At 30.7% G+C, this 21811-nt stretch overlaps 2 protein-coding genes across 2 annotated transcripts; both read right to left on the bottom strand.

Moving 5' to 3' along the window:
• Nucleotides 1-1206: 1206 nt before the first annotated feature.
• On the bottom strand, nt 1207-12527 carry LOC133293324 (beta-glucosidase 45-like). The gene is made up of 12 exons (XM_061491871.1): nt 12432-12527; nt 12242-12311; nt 12031-12089; nt 4425-4500; nt 4260-4334; nt 3809-3896; nt 2899-3151; nt 2581-2696; nt 2212-2467; nt 2017-2119; nt 1560-1668; nt 1207-1399 (listed from the first exon to the last, which is right to left on the bottom strand). Exons 1-12 carry the CDS (start codon nt 12522-12524, stop codon nt 1207-1209), a joined length of 1491 nt encoding a protein of 496 aa, XP_061347855.1. The 5' UTR covers nt 12525-12527.
• Nucleotides 12528-13352: 825 nt separating this feature from the next.
• LOC133293323 (beta-glucosidase 47-like) lies at nt 13353-18606 on the bottom strand. The gene is made up of 12 exons (XM_061491870.1): nt 18448-18606; nt 18236-18302; nt 18072-18130; nt 16011-16086; nt 15719-15793; nt 15540-15627; nt 15201-15453; nt 14476-14591; nt 14121-14376; nt 13920-14022; nt 13713-13821; nt 13353-13554 (listed from the first exon to the last, which is right to left on the bottom strand). The coding sequence occupies exons 1-12, from the start codon at nt 18604-18606 to the stop codon at nt 13353-13355; spliced, it is 1563 nt and encodes a 520-aa protein (XP_061347854.1).
• Between the last annotated feature and the right edge of the window lie 3205 nt (nt 18607-21811).

Here is a 21811-nt window from a genome sequence, read left to right as displayed (position 1 = left end):
CAGAAATATTTTTCCCTTAATTAACAAGGGAGGGTTATATTTACAAATTTTTTGTTTATAAACTCTTACAAACTACACTATGTACTTCCGGAAAAATACTAGGTTACTCTATATTCTCATGAGAGTACACAGTGTAATTTGTAACAATTTGTAAAAAAAAAATTATAAACTTCGCCCTGATCAATATGACAAAAACACAACTGAAGCTTGAAGCTTGATCTGTTTCTTATAAACACTGCAAATGGTAAAGGAAACTAAGTATATATAAAAAATTGCAGAAAATTGGCTTGCATTATTGACGACAAGCTAATATCAGCCACTTTTCTCAACTTGCTGAACAGTGTCTTTCGCATGCTTACATTAGAACTCAAGAAATACAACCTTGTTATATATGACATTATTACCTGAGACTTTCACCAAAATTAAGAACAAAAGAAGCAAGGCTATATAACAAAAGGACTACTTATTTTATTACATTACTATTTTCTTCATTGAAAGTAAATTATCTTTCCATTGTTCATCTCACTTAGATATGCCCAAGCCTTATGCCTGAGCGAGCCTTATGTTCAGCAATGAAGTTTTTGTAGCAAAATGTTGACAGTCTTCGGGTTCTATTGAGAGTGGCATAGTTCACATGATGAAGTCCAAACCTTATAGTGTATCCATAAGTCCACTCAAAGTTGTCAAGCAGGGACCGCACAAAGTACCCTCTAACATCTGCTCCTTTCCTATACATAAAAAATATTCAGTAACAATTTGTTGATCATGGTGTGGCTTAATTTCTAACTATTTCTTTCCTAAGAATTAATATATATGAAAGGCCAAAAAAACATAAGGAAGCTTGGAGAAAATATGTCAGTACTTATAAGGTGTACAGTTCTAGCAATTGTATGGTTTCAATATTGGAGAAAATATGATTGTGGTTAGAGTTGTTTGTGATTTTGCTAGTTACAAATTCGAATTAAGTATAGGAAAAGATTTGAAGGAAGTTGAACAGTACGAGCATACTAGTGAACCTTAAACTTTCTCTCCAGCCAAATCAACCCTGAACACGCAAGCCAGAGCTTAAAATAGGAGAGTTGAACAAATCTTACGAAGAGTGAATTAGTATAATTTGATGAGAATAGAAGCACAGATAAGATGTCCCAAACTATTATTTGTACAAAATGATTTTTACCAATAAACAGCTTTTTCCTTCTTCCATCGTCATTCCTGGCAGAAGGTTTCTGTTTTATGCTTTGCAATGAATTCCTTGTACCAACTTGCTGATAATCTCGGAGTTCTGTTCAGTGTTTGGTAATCAACATGGTGTAGTCCAAATCTTACAGTATATCCTTGTAACCACTCAAAGTTGTCGAGCAAGGACCAGGCAAAATATCCCCTAACATCAGCTCCTTTCCTGATTACATGGTAAATGGGAAAACAAAAAGAAAACTGGTTTTAATTTGAGTAATTGTTTATACAAACATTTGACAAATGACAACATAGATATATATAGTTAAATTTCAGAATGCACCTCATATGGCTGCATATTTATTTCGATTCTCATTTATTCCTACCTTATTGCTTCCAGTAGGGCATGTAAATGACCCGCCATGTAATTTTTTCTGTTGAAATCATTAAGGTATTGCTCCTCAGTGTAATATGGGTTGTCCAACTCTCCATAACCTACAGAATGTTGATATATATAAAACCATTAATGTAGCTTCACTTAACAGCTTAAGCTTCTGGGTTGAATTGGTTCTTTGCATGGTATCAGAGCCTCGTGTCCCGGGTTCGATCCTCACCGTCTCCACTTTCTCTTGTGGAATTTCTTAGCACAGGTAGGTGGGCCTGTGCATTGTCCATCCTTCTTGTGTGAGGGGGCGTGTTGATAAATATAAAACCATTAATGTAGCCTCACCTAACAGCTTAAGCTTTTGGGTTAAATTGGTTCTTTACACAGAACAATTTATTCAAAGAGAAATAAATACACAGAAACTCCATCCATTAAAGGACTCACTAGGTTGTGCTTACCGTTTTCAGTTATGAACATTGGAGTGTTATTGTATCTGTCTTTTACGTAGTTGACAATTTTCTCCATGCCTTGTGGGTAAACATATTGCCAATCAAGTGAAGTCTGCATGTTTATAGAATTTTCAGGATCAGATTGGTAATGTAAGGAAGAATGTTAGTTTCATGATCATAACTCATAAGGTTGAAGATACGTACAGGTTTCCCAATTGGAACTCCATCTTTTTTTGAACTTCGTTGGTATGAACCCTCGGTTCTGGTTACCCCAGCTCCTGGTTCACATATGGAGGACATGCAGTCCTGGACATAGCAACTAACATAGTGATTAATGCCAATGAAATCCAATCCTCTCTTCAGTTTCTCTTTGTCATTACTGGAGAATTCGGGTAAGATATTTCCTAGAATCTTCTGCATATCTGTAGGGTATGTACCGAATATGATTGGGTCCAAGAACCTGCATTGTGATTATAATTAACTATTGAATACATGCTTAGAAAATGAGCTTGTCTGCTGTATGTGCAAATTGAACCAAAACATAAAAGTGTCATTTGTTAAAGGGAAGGTTACCAATTCAAGGTGAATGATCGTGCTCTTTCTGTGGCCAATATGTCTGCGGTGGAATTGCTGATGGGTTCATACCATTCAGCATACACAACAATGCCAATTTTACCACCTTGCTCAGTCTGAATATTTCATTCATAATATAGTAAGTAACTTAGTGAGTCCTCCGCAACGGTTTAAATTAGTATTTCCTATTATTTCCATTTTCTTTTTTAAAAATATGATCTCACGCCCTTAATATTCTAACTAATGAAGATGTTTATCTCATCAAATTTATGGGTAGAAAATTTTTAATGTGTCTTCTCACGCCCTTAATATTCTAACCTGGTATTTGGTTCTATAAATATCAACTGCAGCTGCATGGGATAGGATTATATTATGGGCCACCACAAATGGCTCCTTCTCTGAATCTCCTTCACTGCAATTTCCAAATGTGTTTGAGCAACGACATGGTGGACCTTGTCCTCTGCGGTAACCGTATGTAGCTAAGTATTCTGGCTCATTGAAGGTTACCCAATACTTTACCCTGTCACCAAATGATTTAAAACAGAGGTCCGCAAAATATTCAAAATCTTCCCTGCACATTCATTAAGTATTGATATTTATTAGCATACTTTGTCCAAGTAAATAAAGACCGATATAAATGCTCAATTTCGGATTTGGCTCATAAATCTGAGCCTTCTCATTCAGAGTTTTAATTTTAATAAATGAATGAATTGCTAGGCATGTGCATGTATATTAAGAGTTGATTTTCTCATTAACGATTAAAATTATAATATATACATATAGCAGTAACAAAGGGCTTTTTCACCATTTTGTTCCTCGTTAATTATTTAATAACCATTTTGTCTCTTGTTACAAACTATCTACCAATCTGCCCTTCTTTAATCGATTAAATTGAATATTTAATCGATTAAACGGTCAAATGAAGATTTAATCAATTAAATCTTCAACTTAATCGATTAAATCTTCCTCTTTATCAGAATAACAATCTTATGCATGAGAGATTTAATCGATTAAATAGAGAGATTTAATCGACTAAATCTTCAAGTCAACGATTTTTGCTTATTTTGACCATTTAATCGATTAAAATTTTGACTTAATTGATTAAAGAGGAGCAGATTAATTGATAATTCTAAATAAAAGATAAAATGATTATTAAATAATTAACGAGGGGCAAAAGCATAAAAAAGCCGTAAGCATATTAAAGCATATTTACTAGCTAGTTGCTTACTGTGACTTGGGACATAGCCAACCTTCGTATCTATCTTCAAGTTCTTGGGGAAAGTCAAAGTGTGACAATGTTATAAATGGTTGAATTCCTGTGAGTTGGTCCAATTGAGAGAATTCAAATGCATTGATAAATCAATTTAGTAAGATAAATCAATGGCAAATTATAGATTTACTGAATGTTGAAACCGACAGTTGACATATATGAAGACATTTTTTTAAAATAAATAAATAAATAAATGCATTTCTACTATAACTCACGTAACTTCATTCATACAAGACAAATTACTAGTATACATACCAACTTTTGATATGACATTCTTTATATGCAGCAGACTATGGCTATTTAATAATTTTTGTATGCTAACAGTCTTTGATATTCTAGAAGTTACCATGCCGTTCACGTTAAAATGTAGTTTTCCTTAATCAAAATAAAACAAAAACTAAAAGTATACCTTTGAGTAGCAAAGCATCTATTAGCCGGTTGTAGTAGCTGATGCCAGCCAAATTGACTTCTTCAAATGTACCTTCTGTCAAAAAATGTATCAAAGTCTACATGAAGAATTGACATCAAGAAACAGTTAATCCCTAATTGATTCGAGATTAGCAAAGAAGCATACTTGGTAAAATTCTCGCCCATGAAATTGAGAACCTGTAGCTGTTGACTTTTATTGCTTCCATTAGATCTATATCCTCCTGTTCCAAGCCACGTTGTTAGACTATAGTCCTTCCTCGACATTCAATATATCACTCTAAAATTCAAATCCAAGATAATGTCTGGCCCAATTCATCAACTTTTATTCTAATTGACTTTTAACGTCTCGTGAATTTTTTTTAAAATAAAAACCTACAACGTTGGATGACCACAAAAAAAAAAACCCTATAAAAATGGATAAGCTGGTGTAATAATCTGGCAGCATCTTATTTTCAAAAATAAATAAATAAATAAAATTCTTCAAGAATCAAAAATTATTTCACACTTGTTTAATATAAGGGTGTAGTATAAGAGAAATTATCTCATGTTGTGAGACAAATAAAATGGAAAGCACCAATTTAAAAAAAGAAGAAGAAAGAGGCACTTCTTTTCATACGAATGTAACATGAGAAATGAATCTTATGCAATATAAGAGTATAATTTCCTTATTATAATGTTATGATAAAAATATTGGATTAATGTTTCTTATGTTGTAATAGATAAATTTATCTTCAACACACACATAAAAATATGTGAAACACATGCTTAATAATCTTATGTTATAAAATTATCTCCTAAAAACCAATCCCTAAAAGTACAGATGATTTAAAAGAGAACCTGATCTGATGTTATCAACTAGCTAAGTTGATTGAAGTTAGCCTCAAGATTTCTAGTTAACGGAACATATTATATATTTATTTTTTTGGTAGGACATGGCTCATATTTTACATTTAAATCTCTAATTGATCATATCTAATATTCTAAAGGAAACTCATTCTTTGATAAGTTTGTTGACGTGTCATTTTTTCTTTCACTTTCATCTTTGTGTTCACATTACAAAATATTTAAAACCTTTCATTATTTGGTAAAAAAGAATAAAAATAAAAATATATTAAATAAAATCAATTTTGTAATTAAATTCAATTAAAAAATACGTAAACAATTGTTGGTGGCAGACAACTCATTTAATGTCCCACTACTTTCTGAAATCTTGATTTTCAATTTTGAATTTGAATTTTTAATTTTAAATTTGAATTTTGAATTTGAATTTGAATTTTGAATTTTGAATTTGAGTTTGAATTTTAAAGAGTGGGAAAACATTTGAACAATTGTTGGTGGCAGACAGCTATTGTTGGTGGCTGACAGCTCATTTATTATCCCATTACTTTTTTGTTAAAAATAATCTTTAAAAAACGAAAATATTTTGTAAAAAATGCAAATATTTTGTGTATAAATAGGGTATGTGTTATTGGTTTTTTCATTTGGTAATTAACTTCTGTGCACATATTTCTTTTCTTATCTATGTGTTTATCTTCTTCATCTTCTCAGATTGTTGTTCTATCACATGAACATGTAATATTTTTGCTTTTTTTTTGTAGCTTTGTTGTAGAACAAAACTGACGGGATGATTTGGAATCACTGAGATATTGCTTTTGTACTTTTTTAGAGAAAGACATGACATTCTTCTTTATCTGCTTTTCTTTTAATTTAAACTTTAAATTTTAATATTTGTTTAAAAAAGATAAAAAGGATTTCGAGCGTCTAATTTAAAAAAAAAATTATTGTTTTTTGAAAGCTTGGTTTGTATTTTTAAAATTTAAATTCTAAATTTGACTCAAACAAAAACTAACTAATTTAAACTTTAAATTTGACTCACTATAAAATATCTTCCTCATTGTGGCAAGGAAAAAAAACAAATCATTGTCAGAAAATATAGCCATATAATTCTTAACAACTTATACCACGTTGTTTTGAAAAGACCTAATATTAACAATTTATAGTGAGTCAAACTTATTTCACACCCTTTTCCTTCTCTACATTTTCAACAAACTTATTTCTAAACTAAAACATTCATATAAATTTGACTCAAACCATTTCAAATTTAAACTTTAAATTTTAATATATGTTTAAAAAGGATAAAAAGGATTTCGAGCGTCTAATTTAAAAACAAAAAATTAACTGTTTTTTGAACGCTTGGTTTGTATTTTTAAAATTTAAATTCTAAATTTGACTCTAACAAAAACTAACTAATTTAAACTTTAAAATTTAAAATCTGTTTAAAAAGGATAAAAAGGATTTCGAGCGTCTAACTTAAAAATAAAATATTTACTGTTTTTTGAACGCTTCGTTTGTATTTTTAAAAATTAAATTCTATATTTGACTAAACCAAAAATTAACTAATTTAAACTTTAAATTTTAATATATGTTTAAAAAGGATAAAAAGGATTTCAAGCGTCTAATTTAAAAATAAAATTGTTCACTTAAATTTCCATTTATTTTATTTTGATTTATAGATTACATTTTATATTTTTTAATTTCAACTATTTACTAAAGGAGGAAAGTTTTCAAATGACATGTAGTGTGAACATATATACAAATAATAAATTTAAATTTAGGAAAAAATATTTCTGCAGTTAATGCAGATAAATTATCTGCATTTATTCCTAAAACAATGTCGTTTTGGTATTGAAATCTTAAAATATTATAAATATAAAGACTATTATAACCCTGAAATAAATTAAAATTACAAAAAAACCATGATTTCTGCCCCAAAACGACGTCGTATTGGCTTACTGTAGATAATTTATCTGCAGTAACTGCAGAAAAGCAAACTCTTAAATTTAATATAAAATATAAATCAAATGAAAAAATATTTAAATTTTAAAAATATGTGTCTAGTTGTTAAAAATAAAAAAATATTAAATTCAAATGCAAAAAACAAATAAGAAATGACATATTTATACTATAAAAGAAAATAAATAAATAAAAGTTAACTTAAAAAATAATACAAAAAGAGACAAAAATTCGAACAAGTATTTTGAAAAAAAAAAACAATTAACATAAATATTTTAAATATATATATGTATATCTAATCTAAAACTTACAAATTAAAAGATAAAAAAAATTAATTTTTTGAATAAAATTTATAATTAATAAAAAATGTTCATCTATCATTCTGTAAAAAAAAATATAAAAATTTAATCAGTATGAAAATGTATGACCATTTAGTGACCATTGACTATCCAACTCCTGCATCGTAAAAAGACGTTTGTCATTAAGTATTTTAAAGAATATTTTAATGTTTCTCATTACTTTTCGCATGGAAAATTGTTAAGCCTATTAATAATAATATTTATTATATCTATTGGGGTGAGGAAATAATTAATGTTTATAATTCAAACGTTTTAAATTTTAATTTTGAACTTGATAGGTGAGAAAAGAGTATAAAACAAAAAATTAGAATTATGAAGAATTGAAATTTGATTAAATAGAGTATAAAGAAAATAAATGATTACACATGTAAAATAGTTAATTTATAATAAAAATTTAAGGTGCTAAAATTAAACCTAAGTATAAAGGAAATAAATTTAGAATATACTACTTATTTAATCTTACGTTATATTAAATTATATTATATTATATATATATATGCGTGTGCGCTCGAGTTTAATATTTTATAATGTATAAAACCAAAAAATATGTGTCCTTCACCTGGTATCATATTATTTTATGAAAAATAAAATAAAATTTAATCCGAAAGTGTGTTAGCACTAGGGGTGCTAAACGAGGCAGGGGCCTTACATGGGCCTTCCGCTCGACTCGTAAAGACCTGAGCTTACATGTTTAAAATTGATTGTTGGACCCAGGTTTGAACTTGTATAAGCTCATTTAATAAAAAGGTCCAGGCTCTAATTCAAAAGCTCGGCCTTAGAGCCTCTCAAGCTTGCCTAATATATATATTTTTATTTTTTATACTACTTGTGATAGCCCTCTCTCTTCTCAATTCATTTCATCCCATTTTATTAATTAAACAGACTTTTTAAATAATTTTGTTTTATATTATGCTATTTGGATATACATTAAATTTATAAATATTTATGGAATTACTAGTGCTGTTGATTGTATATTTTGTTTGGATAAATTTTTGTTGTCTTATTTTTTTTAAACAGGCTAACAGGTTAAACAAGGCTTTTATTTTTTGTAAATGAGTCAAACCATATGCTGATATTATATTCGTAACAGGTAACAGGCTAAGGCCAGTCTGACACATTTGAACACAGGCTCGGCCCGTTAAGACCAAAGCTCGGCTCGTTAACACCCCTAGTTAGCACACTTGATATCAAGTTAGAATACCAAGTTTTAATAATGATTTGAATTATTTATTTTATCTTTTTTTAATGTGTAATAGAGTTTTTTTTTTTCTTTCAACAACATTTTGTTTGCTAAAAAAAATAAATTAGTGTATTATAAAACAGGTCCTAACAATGACCGTGTTTCTAATATATAAATATATATATATATATATATATTCCAATTGTTTTTACTAAAATAATAATTTATTTGATTATATTAAATGGAATTCAATTCACTAAACATTCGATTTAGTAGAATATTTTTTTTGTATCAACTCATATTTGTTTATTATATTTTTGTTATAAATATAAAAAAATATGCACAATGAAAACAAAAGAATTTAAATTTTTATTTTAAATAAAAAAATAAAAAATGACATTTATCATTCTATAAAAATAAATAAAATGCTGTAAACTGAGCTTGGCCCGGAGGGCCAACACGCCCCGCCTGCCAACATATTTTTATAATTAAATTAAAATTTCACTATTCTTCTTTTATAATTAAATTCATAAATTCGATTTTAATTCTTAAAATACAAATTTATAAAACTTCAAATACTAACGACACAAATGCTTGCAAAAAATAATTATTTATTATTAATTTGTTAATCTGATTGTAATAAATGAAAGTTCATCTCCGAGATAAAATATAAAAACCTAAACGCAACTATAAGAGCCATTTGTTGGATAAATATAAAAATATATTACATGCTGATAGTTAGAGGTGACAAACTAGGTTCGGCCCAGAGGGCCGGCCCACTAACACATTTGTATAGTTAAATTAAAATTCAACTATTCTTCTTTTATAATTAAATTCCTAAATCTGATTTTAATTTTTGTAAATACAAATTTGTAAAATTTCAAAAACTAACGATACAAAATCTTGCAAAAAATAATTATTTATTATTATTTTGTAAATCTGAGTGTAATAAATGAAAGTCCATCTCTGAGATAAATATAAAAATCTGAATGCAACTATAAGGACCTTTTTTGTGGATAAGTACAAAAACCTATTACATGCTGATAGTTAGAGGTGGTGGCAAACTGGGCTCGGCCCGGAGGGCCGGCCCACCAACTTATTTTTATAATTAAATTAAAATTTCATACTTTTTCTTTTAAAATTAAATTCATTAATCTGATTTCAAATTTTGTAAATATAAATTTGTAAAACTCAAAATACTAAGGACACCAATCCTTGCAAAAAAGTAATTATTTACGTAAAATGCTGATAGTTAAATGTAGAAAACTGGGCTTGTCCCGGAGGGCCTGCTCGACCCGCCTGCTCGACCCGCCTGCCAATACATTTTTATAATTAGATTAAAATTTCATTATTCTTTTATAATTAAATTCCTAAATCTGATTTTAATTTTTGTAAATATAAATTTGTAAAATTTCAGATACTATCGACACAAGTTCTTGCAAAAAATAATTATTTATTATTATTTTGTAAATCTGAGTGTAATAAATGAAAGTCCATCTCTGAGAATTACTGAAAGAAGCCGAGTCAAACTTTGTAATTTTTGAATGATCACAAGACAAGCTAAAGTATAGCGATATATTTTGGAATAACCACAGGTTAAACTAAAGTATAGCGATATATTTTGGAATGACCATAGGATAAATATAGAAATCCATTACATGCTGATATAAAATGCTAATAGTAAGAAGTGGCAAAATGGGCTCGGCCCGGAGGGCCGGCCTACCACGCCAAACAAATCGATTTTTTTTCTTCGTGAATCGCACGGATAATACACTAATTTTATAGAATAGAAAAGATAACGTAAGCGATATTGTTGGTTTGGCCAGCTAAAATCCCTCATGTGGGGGATTTGAATTTCAAACTCAAAAATATTGTTAGTAAAATAACTCACACACAGTGGCGGTCTCAGAAAAAAAAAATTATGTTTGCATATTTAGTGTCGGTGTGGGGGTTCAGAGGCAGCACCCCCGAAGATTTTTTTTTTTTTTAAAGAAAATTTTAAATGTATTAAGAAATATATAAACAAGAAAAGAAAAGAATTATAGGGGTTGGTTGCATTAGGTCCATGTTAGTTAAAATTTCCATTTAAATATGTGATTTTATGTTTTTACGATTTTTTTTAATCAAAACGATTTCATCAAAATTTCAAGCACTTTTATGATTTTATAACTTTTTACGATTTTTTTTTATATTAAGATTTTACGTTTTATGATTTTTTATCCTCCTTCCGATTTTAGGTAAGATCCCAATTTTAACTACTATGATTGAGCCTATATTTATTTTTTTCTTTTCAATCTTCCTAAATCTTTTTTTTTTATTTGACCTAAATCACCCTTTAAAAAAAAATTCTCAAACTTGTGTCTACAAGTGCAGACAGCGGTGTCCTCACACACACCTTATATTATGTTATTATATAGAATTTAAGATTTAAACTTTTGCTGTATAAATGCCACTACAGACAGGTTATGCTTTATAAAATTGTATTATTTAAAGAAATTAACTCTTGTTTTAGTATTATTTTGCTGGCAGGTCATGCTTAATGGTGGACGCCACACACGCACTGTACAAATCAGACATATTTTTAGTAAGGCTAAAATGATTAGCCATTATTTTAAAGGGATTTATTATTCTGCGTACTTTTATTTTGTCTATTTTTATCTACCTCTCTCAATACTATTGAATTACAATCTCATCTAATGATTCAGATTCAAAAGATAAATAAAAACCCTTTTACTTTTTTTCTCTCTTTCCTTGACTCCAACCCTTTCCTGTCATGAAGAAGACGTTTTGCACAAACCCAAATTCTCCGGGAGCCGTTTGAAAATTTCTTTGTTCTTTTAACATTAGCTTCAAAAATTGGTGTGTAGTCACTGGTTTGGTTTGGTAATTATACTACTATTGGGATTGAACTTTACTGCCCCCTGTTGTTTAGTACAATCTCCTTTCTTTCTTAATATTTTAAAATATGATCCTCATGAAACATAATAAAATGTATGAGTTGCACATAGTACACAAATAAAACATTTTTCACATTCAAGATTGGTCTCCCGGGTGGTTGTGTTCTCAATTTTATAATATATGTTACTTAATTGTAAAACCTGATAAGGACGATGACCAAAATTATGTTAGTAACATCATTTGCTCTGATTATTGTTTTCAAATGCTTCCGCCATTTGCACGTTCACTTGGGGAGACATCAGTGAGAAAGAGGAAAAAAATAGGTATAGGTATTGGTAGCAGAGGAAGAGAGAAAGGATGTGGGAGGAGGTGAGGAGAAAAAAAAAAAGAAAAAAAAAGATTTATTTTATTTTGCAAATATGAACGGTTGGATTAAATTGTAATCGAAAGAGGAAAGGGGTAGCGGCAGAATGACCTATCCTAATTTAAAACCAAAGTCATGAATTTTGAAGATGTATTACCAGATAGCGATGATATTGGTCAACCGCAACATCCCCATTACTTCCATCAATTATTCTACCTGCAATCGTTCATCAATATACTACTCTTTAATTTATTAAAATGGAAAGTTTGAACGTATATATAAGCAATAGCTAGCAAATTAAGTTTATATGCAATCGATTAGAAAGGTGTAATCTGTGCATGTTTTGTAACATCACAAAACAAAGTAACCTGGTGTTTTGTGAGTGAAGACATCCCAGTTATTTACTCCTTTCCCATCACTCAAGTATGCACCTTCATACTGTAAAGGACAAACCTCGAAGTAAAGTTAAAGAAAAGAAAACATGCATATATGATATAATAGTTAATTAAAGAGCTTGAGTTATAATTGGTGATTATAATTAATAGTAAATTAAGTCACCTGGTAAGAAGAAGAAGAAGTCCCAAAGAGGAAGTTGGTTGGTAATGGAGATTGTTCCAATCCCTTTGAAAGTGCTATGATAGAACATGGCATGAGCATAAGAATCAAAGGTATCGCCAGAAACAGAGCTTTCAGCAATGTAGAGAACGCCATTGCATTGTGCATGATATAAGTATAACGCCTATATATACTATCAAGAAGAGAGAGAGAAAAAGAGCATAATATATATTTAATTCTAATTTCTAAGGGAGCGAAGTCTTTCGATTATACAGTGTTTATGAATAATATAAATAAAAAAAATGACATTTTATCGGATAAATACAAGTGCCCGAGCCGTCATTCAAGCGTACGTGTATAATATCAGCATCGTAATTCTAAATTTACTTAATTTTCAAATTCATTTTATTAATTATTAATTAGGAAGTTGTGGCACGCGATGTGGTTAAAAGGAGCCCAAAAGAATAACGCCATGTTGAGCATGTAAATGGGCATGGGCCTTGTCGCAAGACATTTTATCTCTAATATATAATATAAGTAGGAGTGATTTAAGACATGATGTGTGTGTCAAAAACTTGTTATGCACTAATTAATAAGACAAAAACACAACTGAAGCTTGATCTGTTTCTTATAAACACTGCAAATGGTAAAGGAAAATAAGTCTATATAAAAAGAATACAGAAAATTGGGTTGCATTATTGACGACAAGCTAATATCAGCCACTTTTCTCAACTTGCTGAACAGTGTCTTTTGCATGCTTACATTAGAACTCAAGAAATACAACCTTGTTTCCATATGACATTATTACCTGAGACTTTCACCAAAAGAACAAAAGAAGCAAGGCTATAACAAAAGGACTACTTATTTTATTACATTACTATTTTCTTCCTTGAAAGTAAATTATCTTTCCATTGTTCATCTCACTTAGGTATGCCCAAGCCTTATGCCTGAGCGAGCCTTATGTTCAGCAATGAAGTTTTTGTACCAAAATGCTGACAGTTTTCGGGTTCTATTGAGATTGGCATAGTCCACATGATGAAGTCCAAACCTTATAGTGTATCCATAAGTCCACTCAAAGTTATCAAGCAGGGACCACACAAAGTGCCCTCTCACATCTGCTCCTTTCCTATACATAAAAAATATTAAGTAACAATTTGTTGATCATGGTGTGACTTAATTTTTAACTAGTTCTTTCCTAAGATTTATAATATATATATGAAAGGCCAAAAGAACATAAGGAAGCTTGGTATATTTTTCAAAGATGGTTATGCCAACCAACAATACCTTATTGCTGTTGCAAGTGAATCCAAGTAACCACTCAAGTACTCAACTCTTTTGACATCATTGATTATGTCTTTAGTGTTGTGGTTAGAATTCTCCCTTGTCCCGAGTCCTATACAGGACAATCAAATTAAACCTCATAAGGGCATATAGCACAAAGAAGGGGATTGCAGCATTATAAAAGTACATTCATGGGCTTTTCTTACTCACCATTTTCTGTAATGAACATTGGAATATTGTTGTACCTGTGCTTTATGTAAGTCACTATCTTCTCCATACCTTGTGGGTGAATATACAACCAGTCAAGTGCAGTCTACATGCATTCACACACTACAATTAATATGGTTTACCAAATTGATCCAACATGTTATTTTATGGTCCTCAATAATGAAAAGCTATAAAGTTTCATACCTGTTCTCCAATGCTTACGCCATTCATTTGTGGTGATGTTAGAGCAAAACCTTCTGTCCTTGAAGACCCTCGTCCTGGTTCACATGCAGAGAAGATGCAGTCTTTTACATAAGCACTTGTATAGTGATTTACTCCAATGAAATCTAACCCGGTCTTGAGTTTTTCCAGATCATATCTTGAAAATGCTAGGAGTTCAGGTCCTAATATTTCATGCATTTCTGATGGATACTTCCCTAGTATAATTGGGTCCAAAAACCTGATGAATTCCTCCATGAGAGACTGATCAGTCATGTGCTCAGAAAATTTTGAGAGGCCATCAAGAACTCATAAAAATAACCAAAAATAAAGGTTTTACCAATTCATGTAAAATGATTGAGCTCGCTCAGCAGCTAACTTGTCCTCCGAGGAGTTGCTGAAGGGTTCAAACCATATAGCATTCATAACAATTCCAATTCTTCCTCCCTGATTTTTCTGTTTTTCGATTAGCGCATTAATTAATAGGGAGCATAACTAATGCTTTCTCATAAGTGAATTGTGATAACTATCTATCACTTAATAAAGTTAATTGTGATCTGCTTAATATACACTCAGCTTGGATGCACTAAATTTATGTAATTAAGTATTTCTTCAAGTGTAGACAATTAAAAGATAAAAAATGTTACACCTACACTTCATTTTTTACATTCATGCTCAACATTTACATTTTATGAGTAAGTGCAAGAGTGAAGAGTAAAAATATAAAAAATGAAATATAGAACTAACATTATTGTTTTATCTTATAAGGATATCTTACCTCACAAATGTTATTTGCAAACCTTTTTTCTAAGTAGTATGGTTCTCTCTTTTTCTATATATAAAAAAAATATATATTAAAAAATCATTCTTCATTAAATCCTGATTAGTGAAGGTAAGGTAATGACAATCTTTATATGCAGCTTTACCTTTACATATATACAAAAGACTATTTTTCGGATTCTAAACCATTATCTTTCAATCACAAAAATATAATTTTACTACTACTCCAAACTCGCACGGTCTCTGTAAAAAAAAAAGTATGTAAATGAGAAAAACTAATATTACCTGGTATTTTGTTCTGTACACATCAACGGCAGCTGCATGGGATAACATAAGGTTAGAAGCTGCAATGAAAGGCTCCCTCTCTGAATCTCCATAGCTGCAGTGGCCAAATGAGCCAGAGCAACGGGATGGTGGCCACAACCCTTCTCTATAACCAAGGTTAATTGCAACGTTGGGTTCATTAAAGGTGACCCAGTATTTGACTCTGTCTCCAAAGTACTTGAAACATATATCAGCATAATACCTGAAATCCTCCCTGAAAAATTGACATTAAGTTCGCCAAATTAGCTGTGACGTGGCACTTATAGTTTATGTTGTCATATGCTGATTGGATGTACTTACTGAATTTTAGGACTTAGCCAACCTTCATATCTGTTCTCAAGTTCCTGAGGAATGTCATAGTGTGTTATTGTGACAAAGGGTTCTATTCCTGAAACCAGAAAAATAAAAAGTTTAGAGGCAGGGAAATTATTCACTTATAAAAATAGTGCCAATTTTGGGATTTAAAACACAAAAATGACCTCTATTGATAAGTGCTTCAATTAGCCTGTTATAGTAATCAATGCCAGCTCTGTTCACTTTGCCAAATCTACCCTCTGGATTAAATTTAGAAGGCAGATTTAATTAGACATAGTAAAATTAAATACAATTTATTAAAGGTTAATATGTTTCACCCTTTACCGGCAACATATTTTAGGTGGGGCCCACGGTTATAAAAAAAAAATTGCCCTGAACATGTTTCGATGTCTTAGTGGAAGAAGATTTGTCTCTCTTGTAAAAGACTTTATGAAATTATTATTTTAGAAAACTTGCTTGGTAGAATTCTGGCCCATGATAGTGAAAAGCGATAGCTGTTGACTCCAGTGTATTCCATAAGATCCGCATCTTCCTGTTTCTCAATTTTATAATCATAAAATAATTAGCTGTCATGATTGAAAAGTAAGGTTAATCATGCACTTAGATGCTAATGAATTGTAAAAACAGATGGCATATTTATTTCATACAAATAAAAGTAATATATATATGGGTTTATCATCTATCATTTAACATGACCACAAAAATTTTTCTACACACACAACATTTTGTGGGGCCCGCAGCAAAAAAAAAAAAAACTTCGGCACGCAAAACGAATCTCTATAACATAACACAATCACTTTTCCTACAACATAACTCTTATAAAACCCTATATATATATATATATATATATATATATATATATATATATATATATATTTTATATTTTAAGCATATTAATTTTAATTCAATCAATCAAATCAAATCAAATCATTTTAATTACTCCAAATACAAAGATAGTACAGAAGAAAATCATTTTAATTGCAGGTGGGGTACTGCTTTGTCCACCCTATGTTGGCTTTCCAGTGGCTTTTTTCTATATGGTGGGTCACAAAATATATTCGTCCAATATTCCTGCTTTCTAAATTGAACGATAAGTCACCAGTATATTAATATGAACCGTAGGTGTAGTGGAAAAAGTTATATTTTCATTCAACCGTTGGTATGTTTTCCTAACATGTCAACATATCATTGATTTATGAGGTTGAGGTATCAATCTTAGTTTAATGGAGAGTTATTATGAACAAGTGTTCCGGGGTACGTAGGCTGAGAATATGAGGGAAAATATTAGGCATGGTGGCTCGTCGAGGTGATATTCATAGCTTAATGCATTAGAATGAAGATGTATGTTATATTTATCACCTGATTTATTATTCTTGAATTAATTTAAAATCAACGGCAATTTTTTTTTTCAATCACTGATTTCAAATTGATGCAATGATAATCAATCAGGTAATAAATCTAAAATGATAATAAATATGATAGTCCCCTAAATGAACATATAAAAAGTGTCATTTGATTAATAGCTGAAAAGGATATATATATAGGTCGAGAAAATTAACCAATGATAAGAGAGAATTAGAATGTTTTTACTTTTTTGGGCTGCACTAGTTGTAAGGCAAGTACCCTCACCAGATGTGTGAGATGTCTTGTGCTTATGGAGCGAGATTCTTATAATGAGGGTCTAATAAATGTCTCATTTTAAGAACACAGGGTATAATCCTTATCCTTAGGCTTTATTAGCTGAGTTAAAGAATTGTGTCTGACCGCTCTACAACAATAAAAGCTTGGAACACTGAGGGTGTGTTTGGTATAAGTTTTATTTTGGGTTTGATGGGAAAGTGTAGGTGGGTAATGAAAAATACCTTCAAGTTTTTGAAAAAAAAAGTTAGACAAATAGGAAGGCTAGGAAACAACTTTAGTGTTGATTTTTGGGTGAAATTCACTGTTACAAATACCACTTGAGATATGATATTTTGAGATAACTGGAGAAGTGAAAAAAACAGGTGCAAAGTTCCTCTTAAACATAAATTTTACAAATTTAAATAAATTTCTCCGGTAATATTTCGGTCAACCAAATATTTTTTTTAAAACTTTTCCACTTTCTTACCATTTCTCCAATAATTATATTTTCCTGATAAAAAAAAATTCTCCACTACCAAACGCGCCCTTGATTTCAAGTTAAAGAAGCACATGGATATATTTGTCAGCGACAGGTTTATTTAAGTTTTAATATATTTTTACATACTTCTTGATGAAAAGGTTTTTTTAGAGATGCTTTATTTAGTACAAATATATAAGGATAATACTGTGTGTCCTTACTTCCACGATAATTTAATGGGATTATTTTTTATTTATTTATTTACTACAAAAATATTTGTGCAATTATTTTTAAGGTGGTACTTGTATGAAATTAAGGAAAAGGAAAAGATTGAAGGAATTTATTCTTGATTTTCATCCCAAATCTTTTCTTACAGCGACAGAGGGGCCAACTTAAGCAAAAGGAGAATATAATTAAACCTGATAACGATGGTAATGATCAACAGCAATATCACCATTTGTTCCATCCATTATAGTGCCTGAAATATAACTATTACACAGTGAGAACTGAGAAGTACAAAAAGGAAATTTTTCTTTGGGGAAATCGGGCATCCAAGCTATAGATGATAATTAAGAATATGAACCTGGCTTATGAGTGAAAACATCCCAGTTATTTAGTCCCTTACCATCACTCAAGAAAGCTCCTTCAAACTGCAAAATTATGGCTTTAATTTGCATTGTAAATACTGAAAACAACTAGAAAAGTAAAAAAAAAAGTAAAGAATATCTTAACTTGTAAAGAGTCATAGAAAATATAATCACATATTATTCTGATGAGAAAGGGTGCGAAAAGAACCTGATATGAAGAAGAAGCAGTTCCAAAAAGGAAGTTGCCTGGAAATGAAGATGAATCTGAATTCTCTTTCAAAGATATAAAATCACAATATCCCGTGAAGATTGAGAAGCAAAAGCTTAGTGCAAAGAGGGCATGATGCATTAGCAGTGGAAGTTCCATATTTTGTGTGTGTGCATGAGCATGTCTTGGATTCTCATAAATAAAGTACAAGAGTGCGACATTAGAGGTGTAAGGACCCAATATAGCTAGCCATGTATCAGCCAAACTGAAATTATGCATGATATGGCTGACATGTAACCATCAAGTGATCTTTGACAGGATTCAAGTGTAATTGAATGTTGACACTGACAACAAATCATTGTGCTTTTAATTAGTTGCTTCCATTTTTAACTAAATGCATTATTTTTTTTCATTCATTTTCTTGAATCTTCCTCCACTTTCTCGCTTATCTGTAGCCAATTCGTATCTTGTAAGTATAATTAAATAATTAAAACGATTTTTCTGGAAAACTGTAATTTTTTTAATTTCTTATTTCATCCATAGTCTTAATTTCTTCCACTTCCTCCACTTTTTCCTTTTTTGTAAAAATGTTAACACACTTTTACGTTAGAGTGTGATTAGTAGAAAATTAATTTTCATTATTTTTTTGTAAATGAAAAATAAGTGAATATTTCTCTAAAAGTAAAGAAAGTAAAGATGTGAATGAATGTATACCCCGTTGTCACATATTTCTTACTCCAATTAATTTTTTCCTTCTCCTGTCATGCCACTGTAATGATTAATGATGCAACAAAGTGTGTTAACATTTACAAAAAAAAGTTTACTCCAATTAATTTCCATTTGAATTTCGTTGAATTAATGATGCAACAACATCAATAACGTTCAACACGGCTTCCCTACTCAAAAAAAAAAAAATTGTTCAACACGGCTTCTCAATTTTGCTTATTGACATGAGTCTCATTTAGTGACGAAATTATTGTTTTACAGCAATAATATCTAGGTAAAAGTAATGTTGTAAAAACCGGAACGGATTGGTCGGATTGACCTGGAACCCGGTGAACTAGTTATCTAACCGGTCCGGTTATCGTATTGAATTGGTCAAGTACCAGACCCGGTGTGATCCGGCCAATTTTGATGAAAATCGGTGACTCAGCCCGGGTTTTTTTAAAAAAATATTCCAAAAAAAAAATGTTTTCTAAAAAAAATCATAATTGATATATTTGAATGATCTGTTACTTATTGACTTACATAAATTATGTATCTACAATACTGATATTATCTCAGTTATGCACTATGCAGTAAATTTTGATTTGATTTATAGTTAGAGACGTTGTTTACTGAACCTGAAACACCAATATCATAAGCATTATATGTTTTTTTAATCCTTTATTGGATAATAATGTATAATTTAATATTTTTTATATTAAAATATGGGTTCACTTTTTCTGCAGTTACTGCAAATAAATTATCTGCCGTAAACCCAATACGATGTCATTTTGGGGCGGAAATCATGGTGTTTTTATAATTTTAATTTATTTCAGGGTTATTATAGTCTTTATAATTATAATTTTTTAATCTTCCAATCCCAAAACGACGTCGTTTTGAAAGTAAATGCAGATAACTTATCTGCATTAACTGCAGAAATATTTTTCTGTTAAAATATTTAGAATTTATATTTTTTTTCAGGTATTTGAGTATGTTTATAATTTCTTTAATATAAATTATAGATTTATATATAATCATCGGGTCATGCAGTTCAACCAGTGACCCGATATCTCGACCATATCAATAATCAGGCCGATTTTAATAACATTGGGTAAAAGAAATGATTGATTTGATAATGAAGAAATTCTTTGTAACATCCCCGTCTCGAGCTGGTTCAGTTAACACTCGTATGATACTAAACAGAATTAGCGGAAGACTTAACTTATGAAAATATGAGCTAATTTTTTGTTTTTGTTTTTTGCTTTTCACATGATATATAATATTGCATACTCTTCTAGTTTACTTTTCATTTGACAGAGACGAAATTCGGACAGAGTAACGTCTGTAAATCGGACAAATGGGGATTTAAGAATCCCACTCTCAAGGTATCTTGATAAACAGTTTATACAGTGCATGATTTCAGAAATACCAAGTATCCATAAAGGATCATATACCCATCCATGGACGCATGCATAACTTAGCTTCGTGCCACTAAATCTAACAGCATGCAAAATCAACATAAACACATAACTAAATACTGCATCATCATATAAGCATGCTTGAATACACAATTGTACATGCATCAAAACGGAAACATGTACAAGACATATACAGGCCATATACAAGTAACGGATCAGACATCATGATCCTCAAAACAATGGAATACTAATGCAAAATAACAATCCTCCAAAATAATAGTAGCAGACTGCTACCCAAAATCTGGTCCGCGATACTCTATCCACGGGTCGTATCGTTGTCCTGTGTAGGCTCACCGGCAATCTGTACACCTGAAATGATGTCCTAAAACAGGATGGATAACAAATCTCAATAAGCTCCAGATTTGTAGAGAATTCTCCATACCCTAGACCCACTCCTGCATGAAAGTCAGATATAGAGTATACAAGACATTATATAACAGATATCACAACTGAACAAAACATATATACATATCTTATCGGAGGTGTACATAGTCATTCCCAAGGAAGGACCCCAAGCGGAAATCAACGCACGTGTTCTCAAGGGAGGACCCCTAGCGGAACCAAAAACATATCAGAGGTGTACACAGTCAGTCCCAAGGGAGGGCTCCAAGCAGACATCAGTGCACATAGAATCAATGGCCAAAGATCCTTACAGAAATCACATCAAAACAGAATATATCATATTATCAAATAGCTCTATATGAATGCATCTATACAAAGCATCAAATATAATCATACAATCCAACCATAGTTCACTAACCATGGTGGAGCACATAGATAGGAGAGAACTCCTTAAACTTAGAGCTTACCTCTTGAAGCTTTACAATTTTCTTACTTGAAGAACAAACTACTTATCTTGCTCCAAAGGAATCCAAATGCTCACAGTCCCTATGCACACCTAGAGAAAGAATCCAAAACAAAACTCACTAAAATACTACCATGCCATGTAATTACAAGACATACATTTGATTGTTTACTTTCATTTCTTCACATTTATGCCAATCCTATGCCAATTCGCAAGTCAAGACCGCAATTTCTTAAACTCATTTGTTAGATTATTTAAGGATGATTACCTTACATAGGTTCTTAGAATGACCCAACCAAGCTTCTAAAATATCTTTTACTATTTTTTAAAAAATTCCTAGCCCCAAAAATCATACAATGGCCGAAGCCAATAGCAA

The sequence above is a fragment of the Gastrolobium bilobum genome, unplaced genomic scaffold (genome assembly GCF_033153095.1).
Source record: "Gastrolobium bilobum isolate Gb01-03AN ecotype WA unplaced genomic scaffold, APGP_CSIRO_Gbil_v1 utg3209, whole genome shotgun sequence".
Classification (NCBI taxonomy): Eukaryota; Viridiplantae; Streptophyta; class Magnoliopsida; order Fabales; family Fabaceae; genus Gastrolobium; species Gastrolobium bilobum.
Note: the sequence above shows the minus strand (reverse complement) of the source record. Positions and strands in the feature narration are given on the sequence as shown.